The sequence below is a fragment of the Enhydra lutris genome, unplaced genomic scaffold, assembly GCF_002288905.1.
Source record: "Enhydra lutris kenyoni isolate GAN:26980312 unplaced genomic scaffold, ASM228890v2 scaffoldscaffold17, whole genome shotgun sequence".
Taxonomy (NCBI): domain Eukaryota; kingdom Metazoa; phylum Chordata; class Mammalia; order Carnivora; family Mustelidae; genus Enhydra; species Enhydra lutris.
In genome coordinates, this window is record NW_019154101.1 from 6,413,654 (window position 1) to 6,433,738 (window position 20,085).

At 53.5% G+C, this 20,085-nt stretch overlaps 1 protein-coding gene across 1 annotated transcript in view; it reads left to right on the top strand.

The window, feature by feature from the left end:
- The first annotated feature begins 16,135 nt into the window (after positions 1-16,135).
- Positions 16,136-20,085, top strand: part of LOC111147876 (chromosome unknown C6orf132 homolog) — a 31,931-nt gene continuing 27,981 nt past the window's right edge. Inside the window, 1 exon segment of the mRNA XM_022504140.1 lies at positions 16,136-16,385. Within this exon segment, the coding sequence (XP_022359848.1) occupies positions 16,241-16,385 (145 nt within the window). The 5' untranslated portion in view covers positions 16,136-16,240.

The following is a 20,085-nucleotide window of genomic DNA, read 5'->3' on the forward strand; positions in this document are numbered from 1 at the left end:
CCCCCAGCCCAGCATGCCCCCGGCCCCCCATCAGTCAGGGAGATTCTCTTTGCTTTCCAGCTGTGAGCTCCTTAAGGGCAGTGCTCCCTCGCCCTTATCTTGACATAACAGCCTCCCAGATCCTCTTCCTTCTTTCACTCCAGAACAAGGCATTTAGTGAGCACTCAATAAATGTTGGTCCAATTGAACTGGGTTCTAGCGAGGGGCAGTCCCCATTCCAAACAGTCCACCCGTTCTATTTTAGAACGCCTCTCATTGTTACGAGGTGTCAACACCGCTCTCCATAATCACCACTCTTGGCTGATGGGGTATGGAGGTCTATTCCTCCAGGAGGCCCCCAGGGCCATGCCCATCAGGTCTAGTGCCATTTATTTACTTCTCCGTTGCCACTCTCGTGACACTCAAGTGTTCGGTTCACCTCTGACCCCACACTATCTCCCAGGTACTGGATGCCCGTTGTACTGGGGACCTTCACAGACATGACAGCACAACGCAGAGGACGAGATGCCTGTGTGTCGGGCTGGCTCTGTCCCGCTCCTCCAGGACACAGTGGCGAGGGGAACCCACTTCCACTCTGCCCGGCCTCACAGCCCTCCAGCCCCCGGGGCCCTGGGAGGGAACCCCCAGCTACAGAGCACTGCCATCTTCCAGAGGAAATCCCTGTACTCGAGAGATGATGTATGCTCTTTTGCATTTAATTTACAAACTACTTGCCCAACTCACATCTGCCCAGGGCCTTCCTCCCAAGCAGGTTTTGGTGCTAAAAGTCCCTACCCAGGAATGTGTGTGTTGTCAGCTTTGCCTTTCAAAATCCTTCCTCTCCTTCCAGGCCAGCAGCCCTCTTGACACTTCCTCCAGGAAGCCTCTGGCACTGCAGCTCCTGCCCTGATCTCATCCTCCTCTGTGCCTTCAGGCCCTCCTCTTGGGGGGTGGTCATTTGCTTGGCTGGGACTAGGAGGAGGCCAGTGCACATTTTAAGGAGGAGCTAATTCTGAGTCTGTCTGCAAGGGCCCTGAATGCTTTGGGACCTCTCGCTGCCCTGGCTGCTGTGCTGGCCTCCTCCTAACCCCAGATCCCAGTCCTTCCAGGCTCCTGCCAGTGTTCTAATGGCTCGTGAACCGCTCGCAGTGTTCAGGACCGCATCCTAGTCGCCTTTGTGTTGCTGGGGCTTATCCCAGGGCTGGCACACAGCTGAGCTGGAGAGAGGGGCGACCAAGTATTCAGCAGCCTTCCCACACTCTTCTGGACTCAGCAGCAGAGGGGCAAGCAGAGGGGCAACACCGGAAATGGGCTCTGACGCCCGTAATCAACAATCACTCTTCCCCACCTGCTGCGAGCACAGCATCGAACCCTTTATGTGGATTATCTCTTCTAATCCTCCCAGTACCCTTTAAGGAAGATATTGTTACTTAGTCCTATTTATAGTTGAGCAAACTGTAGTAAGGAGTGTCATTGTCCATCTAGGGGCAGGGGGCCAGTGACTGAACCCAGGCCCGCCTGACGCTGCGGTCCACACGCTATGTCCCACCATGCCTACTATGTCCGCTGCAGGGGGAGGGGCATGGGGGTCTACCCACGTTCCATCAAGGGCAGCAGGGGAGCTGCTGAGGGCAAGGGCAGCCAGACTTCCCCAGTGGGCAGGAAGGCTGCAGGGCTGTGAATGCCGGCTTTTGGCATTACCCTCGCTTAGCACAGCTGAGGCTGCAGCCTTATTTGCCTCACGCAGTCACTCATTCAAAATGACTCCTCTTATAGGCCAGACTCCGAGTGTGCAAATAACAAAAATGGAAACACACTCACGAAGCCCTGTAGTGCGGGGCGTCCTACCCTTAGCACCACGGAACCTGGGCACTGAGAATTCTTTGTTGTGGGGCAGTGCTGGACACGCAGGAAGTTCAGTGTAGGAAGTATGCTTCTGAGGATGTGGGGTTCCGGTCCCCTTGACATTGCAGAAGGGCTCGGCCCACGGCCGTGGAGATGAGGACCTGCAGCACCCGCCAGCCTTCGGTCTTGGCCATCTGGTCCCTGCTCCTTGGGCTCAGGAGGCTTGTCAGGAGTGACAGGGGCATGTGCTTTCAGAATGGCTGGGGGGTTCTGACCAGAGACCCACGGAGGGAAGGGCGACAGTTTTGCTAATGGGGACCTGCAGAAGTCCCACAGCGGAGACTACTTAGTGCCGGAACCAGGGCTGGAATGCTCCCACCCCACCCCCGCCCTGCCTCTGGCCCTGCCCAGGCCCTGCCTGGGGGCGGGGGTGGGGGGGCTCCTGCCCTTGGTCCACCTGTCAGCTATGCCTCAGTGGCTGCTACAGCAAACTTTGGGGCCCTGGAGTGGGGGCACCCAGAGCCTTCAGCACATCCAGGGATGAGGCCCTCACAGAAACTGGGGCAGAGCGACAGTCCCTGCAAAGCAAGGAAGAAGAGGAAAGGGAGGAGGAAGAGAAGACACCAGGGAGGAGGGGCAAGGGGAGGAGGAGGGAGAAAAGGAGGGGGAAGGAGGGAGAGGAAGCCCAGGCAGCCCAGCCTTGCCCTGCACCCTCCAAGGGCCCAGCCAGGCTCCAGGTGACTAACCTCAGAGGGCTGAGAACACCCCATCACCAGCCTAGGGCCCAGCACTTGCCCGCTCTTGGGGAGGGTGGGGCCTGAATGCATACTTTCCGGGTTACCATCTGGTTTCATTTAATCATCTCCTCCCCTCTCAGGTTCTTCTGTCAAGTGCACTGGGTGGGGATGGGGGGTGGGGGGAGGATACCTGTGTGTGTGACTTCAGAGGAGTGGTTCACAACCAGGGCTGTTTTTCTCTCCAGGAAACCACTTAGCAATGCCCGGAGACATTTTTGCTTGTCACGGTGGGGATGATCCCAGCATCCAGTGGGGAGAGGCCAGGGATGCCGGTAAATATCCTACAGAGCCAGGACAGCCCCCAACACAGAATCCTCTGCACACAGTGTCAGCAGCGCCAAGGCTGAGAACCTGCCTTAGAGCTTTGAGGAAGACCCCTAACTACCCACCTGCTTCCTCAGCCCGCACTTAAGCCTCCTATGCCAGGGGGCAAGGAAGTCTATAAGTCAAGTAGAGGGTCTCACCAGTCCCTTCCCTCTCACTATCCTATTTTTTAAAAAAGATTTTTATTTATTTATTTGACAGAGAGAGGTCACAAGTAGGCAGAGACGCAGAGAGGGGGAAGCAGGCTCCCTGCCAAGCAGAGAGCCCCATGTGGAGCTCCATCCCAGGACCCCGAGATCATGACCCGAGCCCAAGGCAGAGGCTTAACCCACTGAGCCACCCAGGCGCCCCTCACTACCCTATTTTTATTTGCCATTTCCAGCCAGAGACTAAAGAAGGACCCTGAATAGATCTCTCCCTCCATGAGTCCCACCACCCCCCGCCCCAGGCAGAGCTACCAAGGCCTTGTAGACACCCATATCTGTGTGTCTGTCCCTTTTACCAGGATTTACAGTAGGGAAGAGGGTGAATCAAGAGTGGGGCTTCTTTGGGACGCCTGGGTGGCTCAGTCCATTAAACGTCTGCCTCCGGCTCAGGTCATGTGGGATCGAGTCCTGCATCAGGCTCCCTGCTCAGCGGGGAAACCTGCTTCTCCCTCTGCCTGAGGCTCCCCATGCTTGTGCTCTCTCTCTGACAAATAAATAAATAAAATCTTAAAAAAAAAAAAAAAAAGTGGGGCTTTCTGAGTAGGGCCCAAAGACCTCATATGGGGTATTTCCGCAGGTCTGGGAAGACACTGCCCTTTCCAATACTTCAGGCCCACTGACCCTGACCTTCTACCACGAGCAGCTCACTCTTGGGGCGCCGGGGGTGGGGGTGGGGCGGAATCCTGGTGCCCTCTTGAAATGCAAATGGCACTGGGTGAGGCAGCTGGTCAGGCCTCCCAGGGCACCTGGTGCTGTGGAATGTGCCTGGGCTTTGGAGTATGAAGGTCTGAGCTCAGGCCCTCACTCTGCCCCTATAGGTCAGACAACCTTGGGTGAGTCTCAGAAGCTCCTGGAGCTTCCATTGCCTTGTCGGCAAAATGAAGATAATAAGGCTCTCTCGTTCCCCAGCATGCCATGGGGGAGCAGTGGGGGTGGGAACCGTGGGAACATAATGCAAATAGTAATTATGGGCAGCCCCCTCCCGCGGGTACCCGTAGGTTTCGAACACGCTCCTCTTTGCTGGAGCGTGTTGGTCTGTGGTGGGGCAGAGGAGCTGGGAAGGGAGAGGATGAGAAGGCCCAGCCTGGGCCTTAGCTTCCTCATGAGGCTGTCTAGCATGGCGGCTTGGGGTGCGAATTCCCGCTTCACCACTAACGCTAGGTGGCCGATCTTTCGGGAATTTATAATACACCATACCTCAGTCTTCCCACCTATAAAGTGGGAACAACGGAAGTATCTACCTCATAGGGTTACCGTGAGGATTTCATGGGACATTCGCCATAAAGTGCCTAGACCTCATGAGCACTCAGTAAACTTCAGCTATCATTGCTATCTGTTACGTAGGAGGCCCCCAGCTCCCAGCCACGAGGGTGGGCCAGGCTAGGGCCTTCATACGCTTTCCAGTCAATCAGACTTAAAGCCCTTGGGCTGCCTTGATGCAGCCCTGTTTTATCATCCCACCTGGTACATCATTGACTGGGGCCTTTCTTGTTGGTGAAATGGATTTCTGGTGGTTGGGGGCTCCAGAGTCTCCCAGGAACTCTTGGGAAATACTGGGGATGCGGGGTGGAGGGCTGGCTGTTGCGTAGGCAGGGATATTGTGATGCCTCTTTGACAGCACAATTCCTTCTGTCTTCCCAAGGAGACACAGGGGCCAGGCCGGGGGCTGGAGTCTCAAGGCCTGGAAGTGTCTTTTCACCTTGACACTGATCCACTCTGCAGTGCCGTCTTCCCACAATCTCTCAGGACCTGTGACCTATGGGTAGTGGGGTGAGTAGAGAGGGGAAGAAATTCTCCTGGTTATTCAAGTACTTCCAGAAATCCTTATGTTTCCCCCCAGACCCCCAACAGGTCATAAGAAATTACTGGCAGGGAGGAAATGTCCCCAGCCAGCTCTCCCTTCCCTTTCTGTCTCCCCATCTCTCTGCCTTCCAAATTACCGAGATGATGGCTGGAGGGAGAGAGGAAAGGGTGGATGGACGCATAGACAGAGGAATGGGAGAGTGGGTGGGCAGGAGATAGATAGATGACTGCTGGGCAGATGCCCATGATCTGAGCTATGTTTCCCCTCACTCTATGCAGAAGCTAATTTCTAAACATGCCCTGCTTTTCCCACTTCAAGCCTTTGCATATGCTGTTCCATAGACAGGTGGCTGGGCGGGGTGGCCGTGGGTGAATGGATAGACAGGTGGTCAGTAAATGGCTAGATGGGGGGACAGTTGTGCTGCAGAGGATGGGATAGCAGATCTAAGAGTCAGACTCCTTGAGCTTGAAACTGGCTCTAACATTTTACTAGCTGTCCGTTTGTTCATCTGGAAAGTGGGAAGACTATAGGTCTCTGCCGATTAGGGCTGGGCAGAGCACTCAGGACGATGCCTGGCACAGAGTAAGCACTCAGTAACTATGAGCTATTATTGTGGGTAGGCAGGTAACTGGATTGATGGGTAGGCGGCTGAATGGGCCATCCTGTCGCCGTCTTCGAAAACCAGGCCCTCCCAACACCAGACTCGGTAGGCACCTTCCAGGAATGTGTCAGAAATCTCACACATAAGAAGGAAACTGGGCTTCTCCCTGGGGCCAGAGGAGAGGGAGATCGAACAAGCCAGTGACTTCCTGCCTTCTGCCACGCTGGCTTGGGCTGGGCCCAGCACTCATTTCCTTCCTGGTACTGTGTCAGCACTGACCGTCGGTTATGGGGTGGACTTTGGGGCCCTGTGGCAGATCGGAAGCTGGGGTGTTGATGGCATGTGTCCTGCTCAGATCTCACACCCTGATGGTAATAACCCCTAATTTCTGAAAGGTGGGCAGGGAGGAGAGGCTTACCCTCACGGAGCCTCTGATCAGGGTTTTCCAAGGCTCTGGGGCAATGGTAGCTTGCTTGAGAGAGGTAGGGAAGGTGGGAACATGGTATTCTTGATGGTGGGGAAAGTGGCCTGGCTCCTGGCCCAGGGCCTGAAGGAGCTGTCAGGAAGGAGCCCAGGAGGCAGGCAGGGGTTCTCCCAAGGGAGCAGGGCACCACAGTGTAACACACCCTACATCTTGTCTCAGCCCAATGGGGAGGCACTGGGCTGGGTGCCTGGCGACCTGAAACGAGTCCCATGGCCTCTCTGGGCCTCAGTTTCTATATGTGCACAATGAGGATGTCTGATCTCTCCATCCTGGACATTTGAAGGAAGGGAGATTGAATCTCATCCTGAAGACTTCAAATAAGGACTCCCCTCCCACAACTGACCATAGGCCTGGACCCTGCCCCAGGAGTGTCTCCGGCCCAGGCTGTGCCACCCTCTTGGTGGGAACCTCCAGGTGGGGCAGATTGGGGGAGAGACCTCCTGTAGGAAGGTCTGGCCCGTCAAGTCACATCTATCTTATTTCATTCATCAATCACAGAATGGTTGAGATCATGGGGCACCTGGATGGCACAGTCAGTTAAGCATCCAACTCTTGGTTTCCGCTCAGGTCATGATCTCAGGGTGATGAGATTGAGCCCCGGATCGGGCTCCGTGCTCAGGGCGGAGTCTTCTTCTCTCCTTCTCCCTCTGCCCCTCCTCTCGCAAATAAATAAATCTTTTTTTTACATATATATTTTTTTATTTATTTGAGAGAGAGAGAGAGAGAGAGAGATCACAAGTAGGCAGAACAGCAGGCAGAGAAAGAGGGGGAAGCAAGCTCCCTGCTGAGCAGAGATCAAGATGTGGGGCTCTATCCCAGGACCCTGAGATCATGACCTGAGCCGAAGTCAAAGGCTTAACCCACTGAGCCACCCAGGCGCCCCTCAAATAAATAAATCTTAGAAAAAAAAAAATTGCAGCCCCCGGACCCACTCTGCCTGGGTTCAAATCCCAGCACTGCTACTTCTCAGCTACGTGACTTGCCTAAATCACTTAACCTGTCTCTGCCTCAATCCCTAACCTGCAAAGTGAGGCTAATAATGGAATCCACCTGGAAGCTTGTTGTGCCCCTCCCCCCGCACCATGAGCTTAGAGCCCTGCCCGCTGTGCGGTAGGTACCAGCAGTTATCCTGTTATTATTTCTAAACCCCAGACCACACTGATTCACTCTTGCCGCCTGAAGACCACCCTTCTCTGACTTCTCTGCCACACTCCAAGAGTCGTCTCGTTTAATTCATCATCAAAGTTGCTGGAGGGTAAGGACTGACCTGTATCCTCCTCGGTGGGCACTTGAGAAGGATGGGGAGAGCTGGAGCTGGTGAAGGCCACAGTTACCTGGAGCACAGGAATCTCGCCCAGCACCCACACACCTTGCCACCCCCACCCCCCACCCCCACCTCCCCGCTGCCGAAGTGTCCTCCCAGCATCTTGCTCTACGTAGGCCTGGTTATTTGGCCGTTCCTTCCACCCCTCCTTGCCTGCTGTGTGATTTGGGCAAATTACTTAACCTCTCTGATCCTTCCTTGTTTTCCCTTTGTTGGACTTCAAGTATGGAGGGCTGAGTTATTCATACACCTTATTCATGGGGCCTTATCTTCCCTGGTCTTTGGAGGCTTCCTCTCTCGCATTAATTTTCCCCCTTCATCTCCAGTCTCCAACCACGTTCCCCACCCGCCCCAGTCAGAGGCAACTGTTCTAATGCACTTAATGAGCATCTTCTCGTTCATAGATTTCTTACAAAATATATGTACTATTGTTTTGCATGCGGGTCATTTTCATTTACCTAAGTGGCATGGTGTGTTTTTGATCTCGTTCTGTTTACTTGGACGGCTCCCTAGTGTTTTTCGTTGTTGTTGTTTTGGTTTTTGTTTTGTTTTGTTGTTTTTAAAGATTTTATTTATTTATTTGACAGACGGATCACAAGTAGGCAGAGAGACAGGGAAAGGGAGAGGAACGAAAGCAGTCTCCCCGCTGAGCAGAGAGCCCCACGCGGGGCTCGATCCCAGGACCCTGAGATCATGACCTGAGCCAAAGGCAGAGGTTTTTTTTTTTTTTTTTTTAAGATTTTATTTATTTATTCAACAGAGAAAGAGAGAGATCACAAGTAGGCAGAGAAGCAGGCAGAGAGAAAGGGGGAAGCAGGCTCCCGGCTGTGCAGAGAGCCTGATGTGGGGCTCAATCCCAGGACCCTGAGATCACGACCTGAGCTGAAGGCAGAGGCTTTAACCCACTGAGCCACCCAGGCGCCCCGCTCCCTAGTGTTTTTAAGATCCAGCATCTGGTTCCCATGGAGAAGTAGCCCACTCAGGGCATCCACCACATTTTATGTCTCTGCTCCCCACCCCAGGACCCCCAGGGGCCTTCACTCCCCATCCCAACAGACAACACCACAATGCTATCCCATCCTTGGCCCTCTGTGGACCTGGGGGTGTTATTCTGGGGCATAGTCCTAAGAGCAGAATTGATTAGCCATAGACTAGGAGGAAACATCACTTAAGGTCTTTTCTCCATCCATAAAATGAATGTATTGTCCTGTCCCCTGTGGCACTGATGATGGTGGTGGGTTAACAAATGCAATCCACTTGGCCCCCATGCCTGACACAGAAGGGAGGCTCAGTGGCTGTTCCCTCCAGACCTTAGGGAGAGCTGGAGGTAAGCTGGACCCAGGTGGGCTCCCAGAGAAATGCACCCAGGGTTCAAAGTCCCAGCTCCAGGGTTGGTCTGCAGAGCCCGCAAAAACTGTGTGGCTGATTCCTGGAGGTATGGACTGATCTGGAATGTCTGAAGCTCCCGCAGCCCGGGCGTAGGTCCTGGTGTGCCCAGAAAATGCCTGCTACATCCCATTTCTCACTCTTTCCTCAGAGCCAGAGTAATCTCTTCACACGGAAGGTGCCAGACAGCCTTATTTGTTCTCCTGTCCCAACTCTGTCAGCCAAAGAGCGTTTTAACCGGATGTGAAACCATACCTGAGTGCTGGATCCCACCCTCCCATTGTACAGACAGAGAGACTGAGGCACAGGCTAGCTGCATGGTCTCACAGGAGGTTAGTGGCAGAAGTGGCTCTAGAATGGGCATCTCCGGGTTCTCTGCTGAAGGACTCTTTAAAGGAAAATGCTTTCCATATTAAATTATGTTCTTTATTATCTATGGACTTTTCAGTTAAAACAAATGACCTACCAGCAGAGCACAGTACTAAAAAGTAAAAACAAAACAAAACAAAACAAAAACCCCCACATGTAGTCCTGGGATTCCAGCTGAACTTTCTCCATGGCTCTGCTCCCTTCTAATCCTTAGCCATTTACAAATTCACTTTTTATATCTATGGTCACAATCTACATGGAATTTTTGTTATTTGCTTTTTGTACTTAGCAACCTTTTTTTTTTTTTTTAACATGTGCACACACACGTGTTATCTCAGATCGTGGGGTGTGTTTTACAATGGGATGTTTTAGCCTGGCCTTCAAGGTGATCTTGTAGACACCTGCCGTACCCTGTCTCCTGGGCTCCAGTGGAATTTCCTTCTTAAGGTTCTTTGGTTGAATTGTGACTGCCCTCTTCCAGCCTGACAGGGCCTCTGGTCGGTCTTTGCTGCTCTCTGGGTAGCCCCTCTGTGCCCAGAGTCAGGGTAGGGAACGGGGGCAGGAATGCGCAGGTGCTATGGACCTACCGTAAGTCAGCCTCCCAGATACCTGAACCCACTATCTTGTTGAACCTCATAATAACTTGACATTAATAGCCCCTTTTCCATTTGAGCAAACTGACACTCAGAGAGATGGGAGCTGGCTGTGGCCACACTCTGGCCAAACAGCTGAGTCAGGATTCAAACCTATTCCCCAGCATGGATCCTTCCCACCATGGCATGGTCCTCTCGGCAGAGCCCATGGTTACCAAGGAAAATGAGTGTCTCCTCAGCACCCCACAACATACCACAGCTCCCCCAACCACCCAGGGCTGGACTTGGATCTCCACACTCTCGGGGAACCGGGTAACGACATTCTCTGAGCCTCCTCTCAGGAGGTGGGTGTCCACCCCCACTGGCCTTCATCTAAGCTTGACCTCATCTCTTGGCATGTGTCCAGCCCAGAGGAATGCTGAGGTCAAGGCTCTGGAGCCTACCCACCCCTGCAGACGGAAGGAAACAGCTTCAGGAGCTGGTCTGGCATAAGGTGTCTCCAGCCCGAAGCAGGAGGCTGGACCAGAGGATCTGTAGCTCAGTAGCATGGAGGAGTTGGGAGTGCTGACCTTTGCCCTTTGCAGACACCCGGATGGGAGTGCAGGGGACCTCAGCACCGCTCACCCTGCACTTGCCCCACACGGAGTGTGTTCTCCCAGCCAGGAGTGCTTGGCTTTGTTGCATGGAGGGAAAGCCAGACAGAGTCCTGGCTGGCTCTCTGAGAAGACTACAGCTTCTGCGCCCCAATCTCACCCCACAGTCCAGAAGTGGCCAGGAAGTCGGCTCTCAGAGGTTCCTAAGTCATTGCGGAGCCAAAATTTAATTACAGGATTGGGCTTTGGCTGTTTCGAGGACAGCCTGTTATTTGGCTGTTTCTTTTACTGGGGGAGCAGGTTGAGGTGTTGTTATGAGCTGGAAGGGGAGCCCTGCTGCAACATCACAGGGCACAGAGCGTGACCCTGCCCCAGGGGATTCGGCCTCCAAAGCTGTCCAGGCCACCAGGGTCGAACTGGTGGAGACAGAGTGCCCATCGTTGAACCCAGGCCTTCCGCAGGCTGCCCCCACCAGCCCCTGCCAATGTGGGACTGCAGTCCGGGTGAAATGGGTGGGGAAACAGCAAAAAGAACTCTGACATTCAGACCCTGCAGCCTGACGGCCTTCTGGTGTTCAAGATCACACCGATTCCCTCTCTTCCTCCTTTCACGGACGAAACACCCCCAGAGAAATGAACAAACACTTGGGGAGCACCCGTGGGCACCAGGCCCTGTGCTGGCATTGCACACCCACAATCTTACTGTATCTTCCTGACAACACTATGAGGGGCACTATTACACCCACGCTACAGATGAGGAAAGCAGGGGCACCAGGGTGGCTCAGTTAGGCGTCTGTCTTCGGCTCAGGCCACAATCCTGGGTCCTGAGATCGAACCCTGCATCGGGCTCCCTGCTCAGTGAGAGCCTGCTTCTCCTCCCCTTATGCCCTTCTCCCTGCTCGCGATTGTTCTCTATCTCAAATAAATAAAATCTTTTTTTAAAAAAATGAGGATACCAGCTCACTGCATTTTTCACTTCCCCTATACACAAACAGTCCATCAAGACATCCCTTTCTTCCTAAGAAATGTCCCACAGACTAACAACTTTGCTCTGTTTCTACCACTGGTAATCTAGGTCCTGCCCCCACTCCTCTCCTGCTTTACTAAATAACTAACCAATTTACTGAGCAATTGAGCAGCTCCCCTTCACCCCTTAGCCTCTAATTCCTTCTTCCCATCACCCCACAATCCTGCTGCTAGATGACCATCCTCAAAACACAGCTATAGGGGAGACTGACTGGCTCAGTCAGTGGAGTGGACGACTCTTGATCTCGGGGTCGTGAGTTTGAGCCCCAGGTTCGGTGTTGAGATTACTTAAAAAACAAACAAATAGGGGCACCTGGGTGGCTCAGTGGGTTAAAGCCTCTGCCTTTGGCTCAGGTCATGATCCCAGGGTCCTGGGATCGAGCCCCGCATCGGGCTCTCTGCTCATCAGGGAGCCTGCTTCCTCCTCTCTCTGCCTGCCTCTCTGCCTACTTGTGATCCCTGTCTGTCAAATAAATAAAATCTTTAAAAAACAAACAAACAAACCAAACCCCACAGCTGTTACCAGTCACCAGTGCCTGCTCCTGGTAACCCCAGATTCTAGGCCAGAGCTCCTCAAACCTTAACATGCTCCTGAGTCACCCAGGAAACTTGTTAAAACCTACATCCTCTGCTGGGTGCCTTAACCCATCAGCTCACTGCATCTCATAACAACCTTAAATTAATAGCCTGTTTGACAGACAAACAAACTGAGGCCCAAGAGTGGTTGCCCAATGTCTGGGATGGGGTTTCTCCAGTTCCAGGAGATTCTCCAGTTCTAGTAAGTTTCCAGGTGATACTGATGCTGCTGGTTCATAGACCATACTTCTAGACTCTCCTGCCTACTTATTTTTTTCTTTTTTTAGGTTTTTTTTTTTAAAGAATTTATTTATTTATTTGACAGAGAGAGATGGATCACAAGCAGGCAGAGCAGCAGGCAGAGAGGGGGGAAGCAGGCTCCCCGCTGAGCAGAGAGCCCTATGTGGGGCTCGGACCCAGGACCCTGAGATCATGACCTGAGCCGAAGGCAGAGACTTAACCCACTGAGCCTCCCAGGTGCCTACTTATTTTTCTTTAATTTTTTTATTCTTCTTTCTTTTTTTTTTTTTAAGATTTTATTTATTTCTTTGGGGGAGAGAGTGAGTGATGGAGAGCACAAGCTGGGGACGGGGCAGAGGGAAAGGGAGAAGCAGATTCCCTACTGAGCAGGGAGCCCGACACAAGACCCTGGTATCACGACCCGAACCAAAGGCAGATGCTTAACCAAATGAGCCACCCAGGCACCCTATTCTTTATTTTTAATTGAAGTATAGTTGACACACTTTTTTCTTTAATTTTGAACAGCAAATACATTTACATGGTTGGAAAATGAAAAAGTATAAAAATGTACTCGGTCAAAGTTCTCCCTCCCACTCCTGTCCTCCCATCTGCCCAGTTCCCCCCATATCCACCCTCCAGTAACCACTTCTATTAGTTTCGTAAGGTCTCTCCAAAGTTTTTCTGTGCCCATACAAACAAATAAGATCGTACTTATCTCGCCCCAAATAGTAGCAAACGACACACACCGTTTTGTCAACAGTTTATCAGTTTATCTGAGAGATAACTGGACACAGTCGGCTGACTCACACCTCTAGAGTTGCACTGTGTGGACGTGCCATAATTTACTTAACCGGTCATCTCCAGATGGACAATTTGGGTTGTTTCCCATCTTACCAACTGGTCTTTTGAAGCCCGTGATACCCTGGCCAACCTTGCCGTGACCTGGCTCTCACTCCCCCAGTTCCCAGCTCCCACCACAATGCGCTCCTGCCGCGTCCCTCACGCCTCCTGCATGCCCTCCCCAGATGCTCCAGCCCCCACCCCCACTGGAGCTGCTCTGAACCTCTGTCCCCTTAGTCTCCTCCTCGTTAACTTCCCCTCTTCATCTCTCCACCTGTCTCTTTCTGCCTCCCCAGATAGACTAAAGCAACCTGAACTTTGATGCCATGTCTTTGACCCGTCCGGATCCTTCACAGCCCACAGCTGGCACAAAGCAGTTCTCTAGGACACTAGGTCTGTAGGGGAGCACGGCATATGAAGGGAGCCTCTCCCTTGAGGCTCTGCTGGGGCTGCTGGTTCAGGGCAGAAGAGCCCAGGAGCTACCCGAGCTGGGAGAGCTTCATGGCTCCAAGGCCTCCAAGAAAGAAGCCTCTATCTCAAGCCTGAGTGTCTAGAGCCCTCAGGCAGTTTATCATGATGTCCAGGGCAGCATGGGGCATCTGGGTTTCCCTTGTGCCCTCCCTGTGTGGACGATGGGAGGAACCATGCTGCGGAGACAGGAGGATGGAGGGATGGTTGGTATGCGTGTGTGTGCATGTGGGTATGTGTGTCCTTCCCTTTCCTGTTAACATCCTTGTCATCTTTCACGGGCCAGCTCAAGTCTCAAGTCTTCTAAGAAGCCTTCCTGGACTTCTCCAGCCCGTGCTGACTTCCCTTCCTCTGAATTCCTGCTGTGTGTATGAGTGACAGCAATCCCTGTTCTACTTAGTCATCGTGGTCTACCACCTCAGATCATATACACCTCATCTCCCTGATGAGACCCCAAGATCCTCCATGGTAGAAATAAGGCCTCTATAGTGCTCTTATATTCCTGCATACCCCGAAACCCTCAACCCAGAACTAGGCAGTTGGGAGAGCTTCCATAACTGCTCCTTGAATGAACAGCAGTGGGTTTCAGGAGTGCCATGGAGTGGCTGGGGTGAGACAGGGTTGACCCCAGGCGTGTCTCCAACCAAAAACATTTGGGTAACATGAGGGTTTCTAAAGAAGCTCCTGCCCTGCCCCCAACCTAAGCCCATCTGTTCCTCAGTCTCTTCCCTCCTGCTGGGAAGACAATGACCTCATAGCCACAAGCCCCAAAAACCCAACTCATCCTGTCTCTTAACCTGGAGCAAGTAAAGAGGACTTTTAAAAAATGCCACTGTATGGGGCACCTGGGTGGCCAGTGGGTTAAAGCCTCTGCCTTTGGCTCAGGTCATGATCCCAGGGTCCTGGGATCGAGCCCCGCATTGGCTCTCTGCTCAGCCTGCATCCCCCTCTCTCTCTTCCTGCCTCTCTGCCTACTTGTGATCTCTCTCTCTCTCAAAATAAAAAAAATGACACTATGGGGCACCTGGGTGGCTCAGTTGTTACATGACTGCCTTCAGCTCAGGTCATGGTCCTGGGAGTCCTGGGATCCAGCCCCGGCCCCGCATCAGGCTCCCTGCTCGGCGCTCCCCCTGCTTGTGTTCCCTCTCTCGCTGTGTCTCTCTCCCTGTCAAATAAATAAATAAATAAAATCTTAAAAGAAAAAAAAACGCCACTGTCATGAAAAACAAAAGCAAGGGTGGTACTAAATCAGAGCTTAAAGGCACATGATAAGCAAATGCAATGTGTGGCTCTTGACTGGACTGTGGATTGGGGAAAAAAAAACATAAACAAAAATGACATTTGAGGGATAACTGGAAAATTTTTAATACTTCAGTGTGGTAGCTACTGCGGTCACTTAGAAGAATGTCCTGACTCTTAGGCATTGGATATTGAAGTATGCATGGGGGGATGGGCCAGGGTATCTGCAAGTTTCCACCTACAGCAATGAAAATGAAAAAATAAAGGGGTGTGTGTGTGTGTGTGTGTGTGTAGAGAGGGCATGCATGCGAATGTGGTGACACATTGACAATCCAGGAGGAAGGTGTACAGGTGGTCATTTTACGAGTCTTCCAAGTTTTTTAGAATGAATAGTTTAGGGGGAACCCCCTCTGGTACAAAGACTTGGACAAATACAACCATCTGGGGGCACTCAGGGGAAATACAGGGACTGTCTGGGACTGGTCACCCCACCCACACATCCATGCCCACTGCCAGGAAGCGTGGAAGTCCAACCCCTTGGCCTGCCAGTCCCCTACTCTCAGCACCTTGCACTTGGTCTCCCAGTCATCAACCAACTCCCAGGACTCCCAGCTAGGGCAGCAGCCATCGCCCACCCCAGCCAGGACTGTCCTCCCGGGTATCTTAAAGGGGCCACAGCTCCTCTCCTGGGAGATGCAACTGAACCCTAACTGGGCTCAACCCACCCTGAGTTTTTCAACACTACATTTACTTAACCCACCTTGAGTTTCCACAAATTATATTCACTTCACTTCACAGAAAAGGAAAGAGAATTTGTTGTACAAAAAAATGCCAAGATTCAGGCGTCCTGCATTCTCTTTGGAGCTGGGTCACTCACTGTAGCTATTTTCCACCTCTGTCATCAGCTAGGGATACTCCTTTACTGCTTCCCTCTTTTATCTTTTTTTCTGCATGGGCACTTCCTTATAATCCACTGAAGGCTCACAGCCCACATCTTGGAAGGCCCGCAACGTGCCCGCTTGGGCCAGCCATTGCCCCAGTGTGGGGCCCAAAGCGCGCCTTCTGACCTGGTCGTGAACCTCCTCCGGAGTAGGGAGCTAGCCCGCCTCCTCCCTCGCCCTGGGAGAAGAGGGGTGGAGGAGGAGGAGGGCCAGGAGGGGACCCGGGGGAGGCCGGCGGCTCGTCTTCCAGGCTGGGCGTGGGCTGGGCGAGGTCCCCAGCCCACCGGGCCGTGCCAACAATGGCCTGTTGTCGGAGGAGGCGGGCAGGAATGCAGCCGGGGGAGTCGGGCGGCGGGGCGGCCCTGGCGGTGGCGGCGGGGCGGGGCCGGAGCTCGGCGGCAGCCTCTTACCTGCCCAGGTAGCTCGCATTTGCAGGCGAGCGGCGGCTCCCGCAGCACCTGTCGCGGGTGCACGCGGGCGGGGAGCCGGGCGGGGGGCATGGCCTGTTAGGGGCCCCGGGGGAAGCCGGTGCGGACTTGGGTCCGGGGCAGGGCACGGCCGGGGGAGGGAAGGTCCTTCCCCCGGTGCCGCGCGGTCGGCGGCAGCATGAAAAAGAACCAGACGGTTCAGGGCACCTTCAGCAAACTCTTCGGCAAGAAGCACGCCAACCCCCCCAGTACCTCCCTCTACGCCACCAACCCCCCCTGGATCTTCACCCAGGAGGCCCCGGAGGAGGGGAGCCGGGACTTCGGTAGGAGCACGCGCGCGGGGTGGCGGCCCCCCGGCCCCGGGGTAGGCGGCGGGGAGCGCGGGAGGCGCGGCTCCGCGCGGCCGGGAAGGAACACGCCGCGACCTGCGCCCCGGGTGCGGAGGCGCCGCCGGGAAGGGAAGGCGGCCGGGCTGGCTGTCCCGGGAGAGGGCCGAGGGGCCAGAGGGACGGGGAGGGAGGGAGGCCCCCGCCGCTCGCCGCTGACCCTGGCCGCTTGTCCGAGGTGATTATTTTCCCTCCTTCGGTGGAAAGTGCGTCTGAGTTACTGTCGTCAGAAAGTCTTCCTGGGCTTTGTTCCCCCCAGCCGAGGCCCAGGGGCTGTGCCTTCAGCTCCTGGCCCGGGTCCTAGGCAAAAAGAGGGGCTGTTCTCTTGGTGCTGACATGCTCGGCTCTGCACAGGGGCGGCCCAGGGAAAATCAACCAAAGCCGCTGCTGCGAGATGACCAGTGGGTGCAAGACACCAGAGTCCCTTCCTGCGGTCACAGGCTCTTGCCCGCTCGGCCTGGGGCTGGTGTTGTCTATGGGCTCAGGCCTTGGAGGCCAAGCTGGGACAGTGGAGGCCAGGGAAGTCCCTTCTGACGGGCAGCCGCCTGGGGAGCCTTGAGTCAGGGTGTCTGGACTCACCAAGCCAACCCAGCCCTGGTGCTTTAGCTGTAGGTCATCTGGTCACCACTGCATCTTTTTTGCAGTTTATACCCTCAGTAACTGAGGGGAAACCAGTGCGATGGGGATGGGAATTCCTTCTTGTGTATGAGCTGAAGCTTTCGCTCACCTCCTTCATTGTCACCCTAATGTCTTCTCTGACCTTTATGGCCACTGTACCATGACCTACAAGAAGATGGTATAGACTCACCCTATACCCCCTATACCTGCTGTTGGTTTCAGCTCGGCACCCAGGTTGTCAGAGTGGGGACACAAGGCACCTGGACAGGAGGGGGAGAAACAAGGTATCACCTCTTCTGGCCCAAGGATCTCAGACCAGTGGATGAACAAAGCCTATGAACAAAGTGGATGAACATAGGCTGTTTAGACCGTTTTGAGCCTTTGCTCTAAAAAAATGGAGGGCATAAGGGGTGGAGAAGAGAAATGACCTCTCCTTGGAACTAGGGTTTGAGTTGAGAGGGAAGGGCATCCAGCACTTTGCAGAGTAAACAACAGGAGCAAAGCCTAGGAGGGACAGAGCAATGTGGAGGCACAATTTAGGAACTTACTAACTGCTGAGTGTACTGACTCTGCGAGGCCTGAACACCTCTCCTTGCTTGTGTAGCAAACACTTACTGGCCCCTTGCTAGATGCAAGTTGCTGTTCTAAAGTCCTTACGTTGTCGACTGGGTGGACCCTCCTCATCTAGCAATCTCCATGTAGTCAGTGATGCAAGTACTATAATTGCCATTTGTCAGATGGGGAGACTGAGGCACAGGGAGGTTAAGTAACATGCCCCAAATCACACAGCTTTACATGGCCACGCCAGGATTTTCTTAAGTATACAATTCAATGATTGTTAGACTTACTGACTTGTGCAACCGTCACCACAATTCGGTTTGAGAACCCTTCAGTTACCCCAAAACTTCCTTCATGAGGCAGAGCTGATATTTGAACCCCAAAGCCAGGCCCCAGAGACCACATTCTCAGCCAGCTTGCTGAATTAACTTAGCGAGAGGTGATTCAAAGGTGAATTTGACTTGAGGGACACCTGCCTGAGAACACGTTTCCCGCCACCCCTCCCACAACACACACACACACACACACACACACACACACACACACACACTGCTTTCCTAAGGGGAGACTTCAGAAATGTCTTAGACCCTTCTCTGTATTTTTGGCTGCACTAATCAGGCTGCTGGTAGGGATCAGTCCCTCTGGTGAGCAAAGCAGAGGCATTGTTCCCTGTCACCTCCGGCCAGCTGCAGCCTTCACCAGCCTGGGCAAGGCTGAAACCCAGGGGGCAGTTCCTCCCATTCCCAGGGCAGGGCTGGGCCTCTACCTGACTCAGCTGACTCAGCCTGGTCTCGCCCTGCACATGGAGGGGTGGAAAACAACATGCACCCAGTGCGATGGTCCCCCAGTGTTTCCGGGGTGTTCCCCAGGGTGCCAGTGGGTGTAGCCCAGGGCCTCTTCCCTGCTGAACAGGACATGTGCTAGGAGTTGGGAGAGGAGGGACCAGTGTTGGAGATTCTGTGATGGGATGGAGATACCAGCCCTGCCTCTGTCTATAAAGTGAAGGCTAGCCACTCCCTGGGCCTTGGTTTTTTTCTTCTGTGAAATGGGGATGGTGTCTAGACGGTCTGGAGAACGGCTGCTTGAGGTTTGTACATGGCAGTGGTTTGAAGACTCTTTAAAAGAAAAGCCCTAAAAGTAAGAATTGGCAAATTATAGACCTGGCTCAAATCTGGCCCCTGGCTTGTTTTCACGAATAAAGTTTTATTAAAACAGCCAGTCATGCCCATGATTTACATATTGTCTGGGGCTGCTTTCATGATGCGGTGGCATTGTTACGTAGCCTCAGCAGAGACGGTATGGCTCACAAAGCCCAAGATATTTACTAGCTGGGCCTTCACAGAAAAAATAGGTTGATTACTGTATGATTTATTATGTTCGGGTCATTTTGACTCTGTGCGCTTCCTGCCCTTGCCAGCTTCAGCATCTCTTCCCAACACTGCTGTAGACCAGAGGAAACTGAGGCCATCTTAAGGCCTTAAAGGGGCTGAGATTAGCATTCCATAGGATCCCTGAGTCCGCAGCATTCTCTGAGATGCTGGTGGTATTGGGCCCTAGAGAACAGGGTTGGGGGTGGTGTGGAGGAACGGAGGGGGGATATCAATCCAGAGGTATGGAAGGGAATTAAGGGGTAACTCGCCGCTCTGTGGCTATAGTATGTAAAAAATCTGTTTGCATAAGGGTAGGCTGGGTGCAGTGGGTAAAATGCAAACAGTCATGTGAAAGCGGTGACCGCTATTTTTCTTTAAACAATTTCCTTGACATATATTCTAATAACTATTGGGAGAGCTTCACTTAATGCAGATGCAATCCTAATGAAGCCTCCTGCTCCCCACCCACCAGCCCACAGAGGGGTCTTAAAAGGCCACACGATTGTTTTCAAAATGCTTGAGAAGGCAGAGATGTGGATCTTTGCAAATTCCGTGATCAGGGACGGGATGCGGCAGCCAGAAACAAGGCTGTCTGTCCTTCTGGACTCCTCCCTTACTTCTTGGATGAATTAGCCCACCTTCTTTATTCCCCACCACCTCACCCCATCCCAGCAATGGGTCATCCTCTCTTTCTTGCCTTGTTCCTCCAAACGTAAATTGTTTTTGCCACAACCACATAGGACACTTATTACAGATGCAGATTCCTGGGGTCCCACTCAGAATCACTGGGCTAGGACTTCCTGCAGGTCTAAATAAATGTGCAGGGACTGAAGCCAGCTCCTGGCCAGGGAACCCCAGTGATCCCTAGGGTTGGCTGGTGGTTCTGGCGTCCCCGCTCCTGGGGGCCCCTGACCTTGTGTCTCAGGCCAGACTGAAAGGTAGGAAGCTGTGAACCCCTGGAGCTGAGTGCCTAGTCCCTGCCTGGGCCAGGCTGGCCCCAGCCTCCTGAGAGCTGGCCTGGGCCTTGCAGGGGTGTGAAGGAGACTGCTGTTTCCTCCTGTCCCCTGGAGGTTCACTGTGGTTAGCTGGTA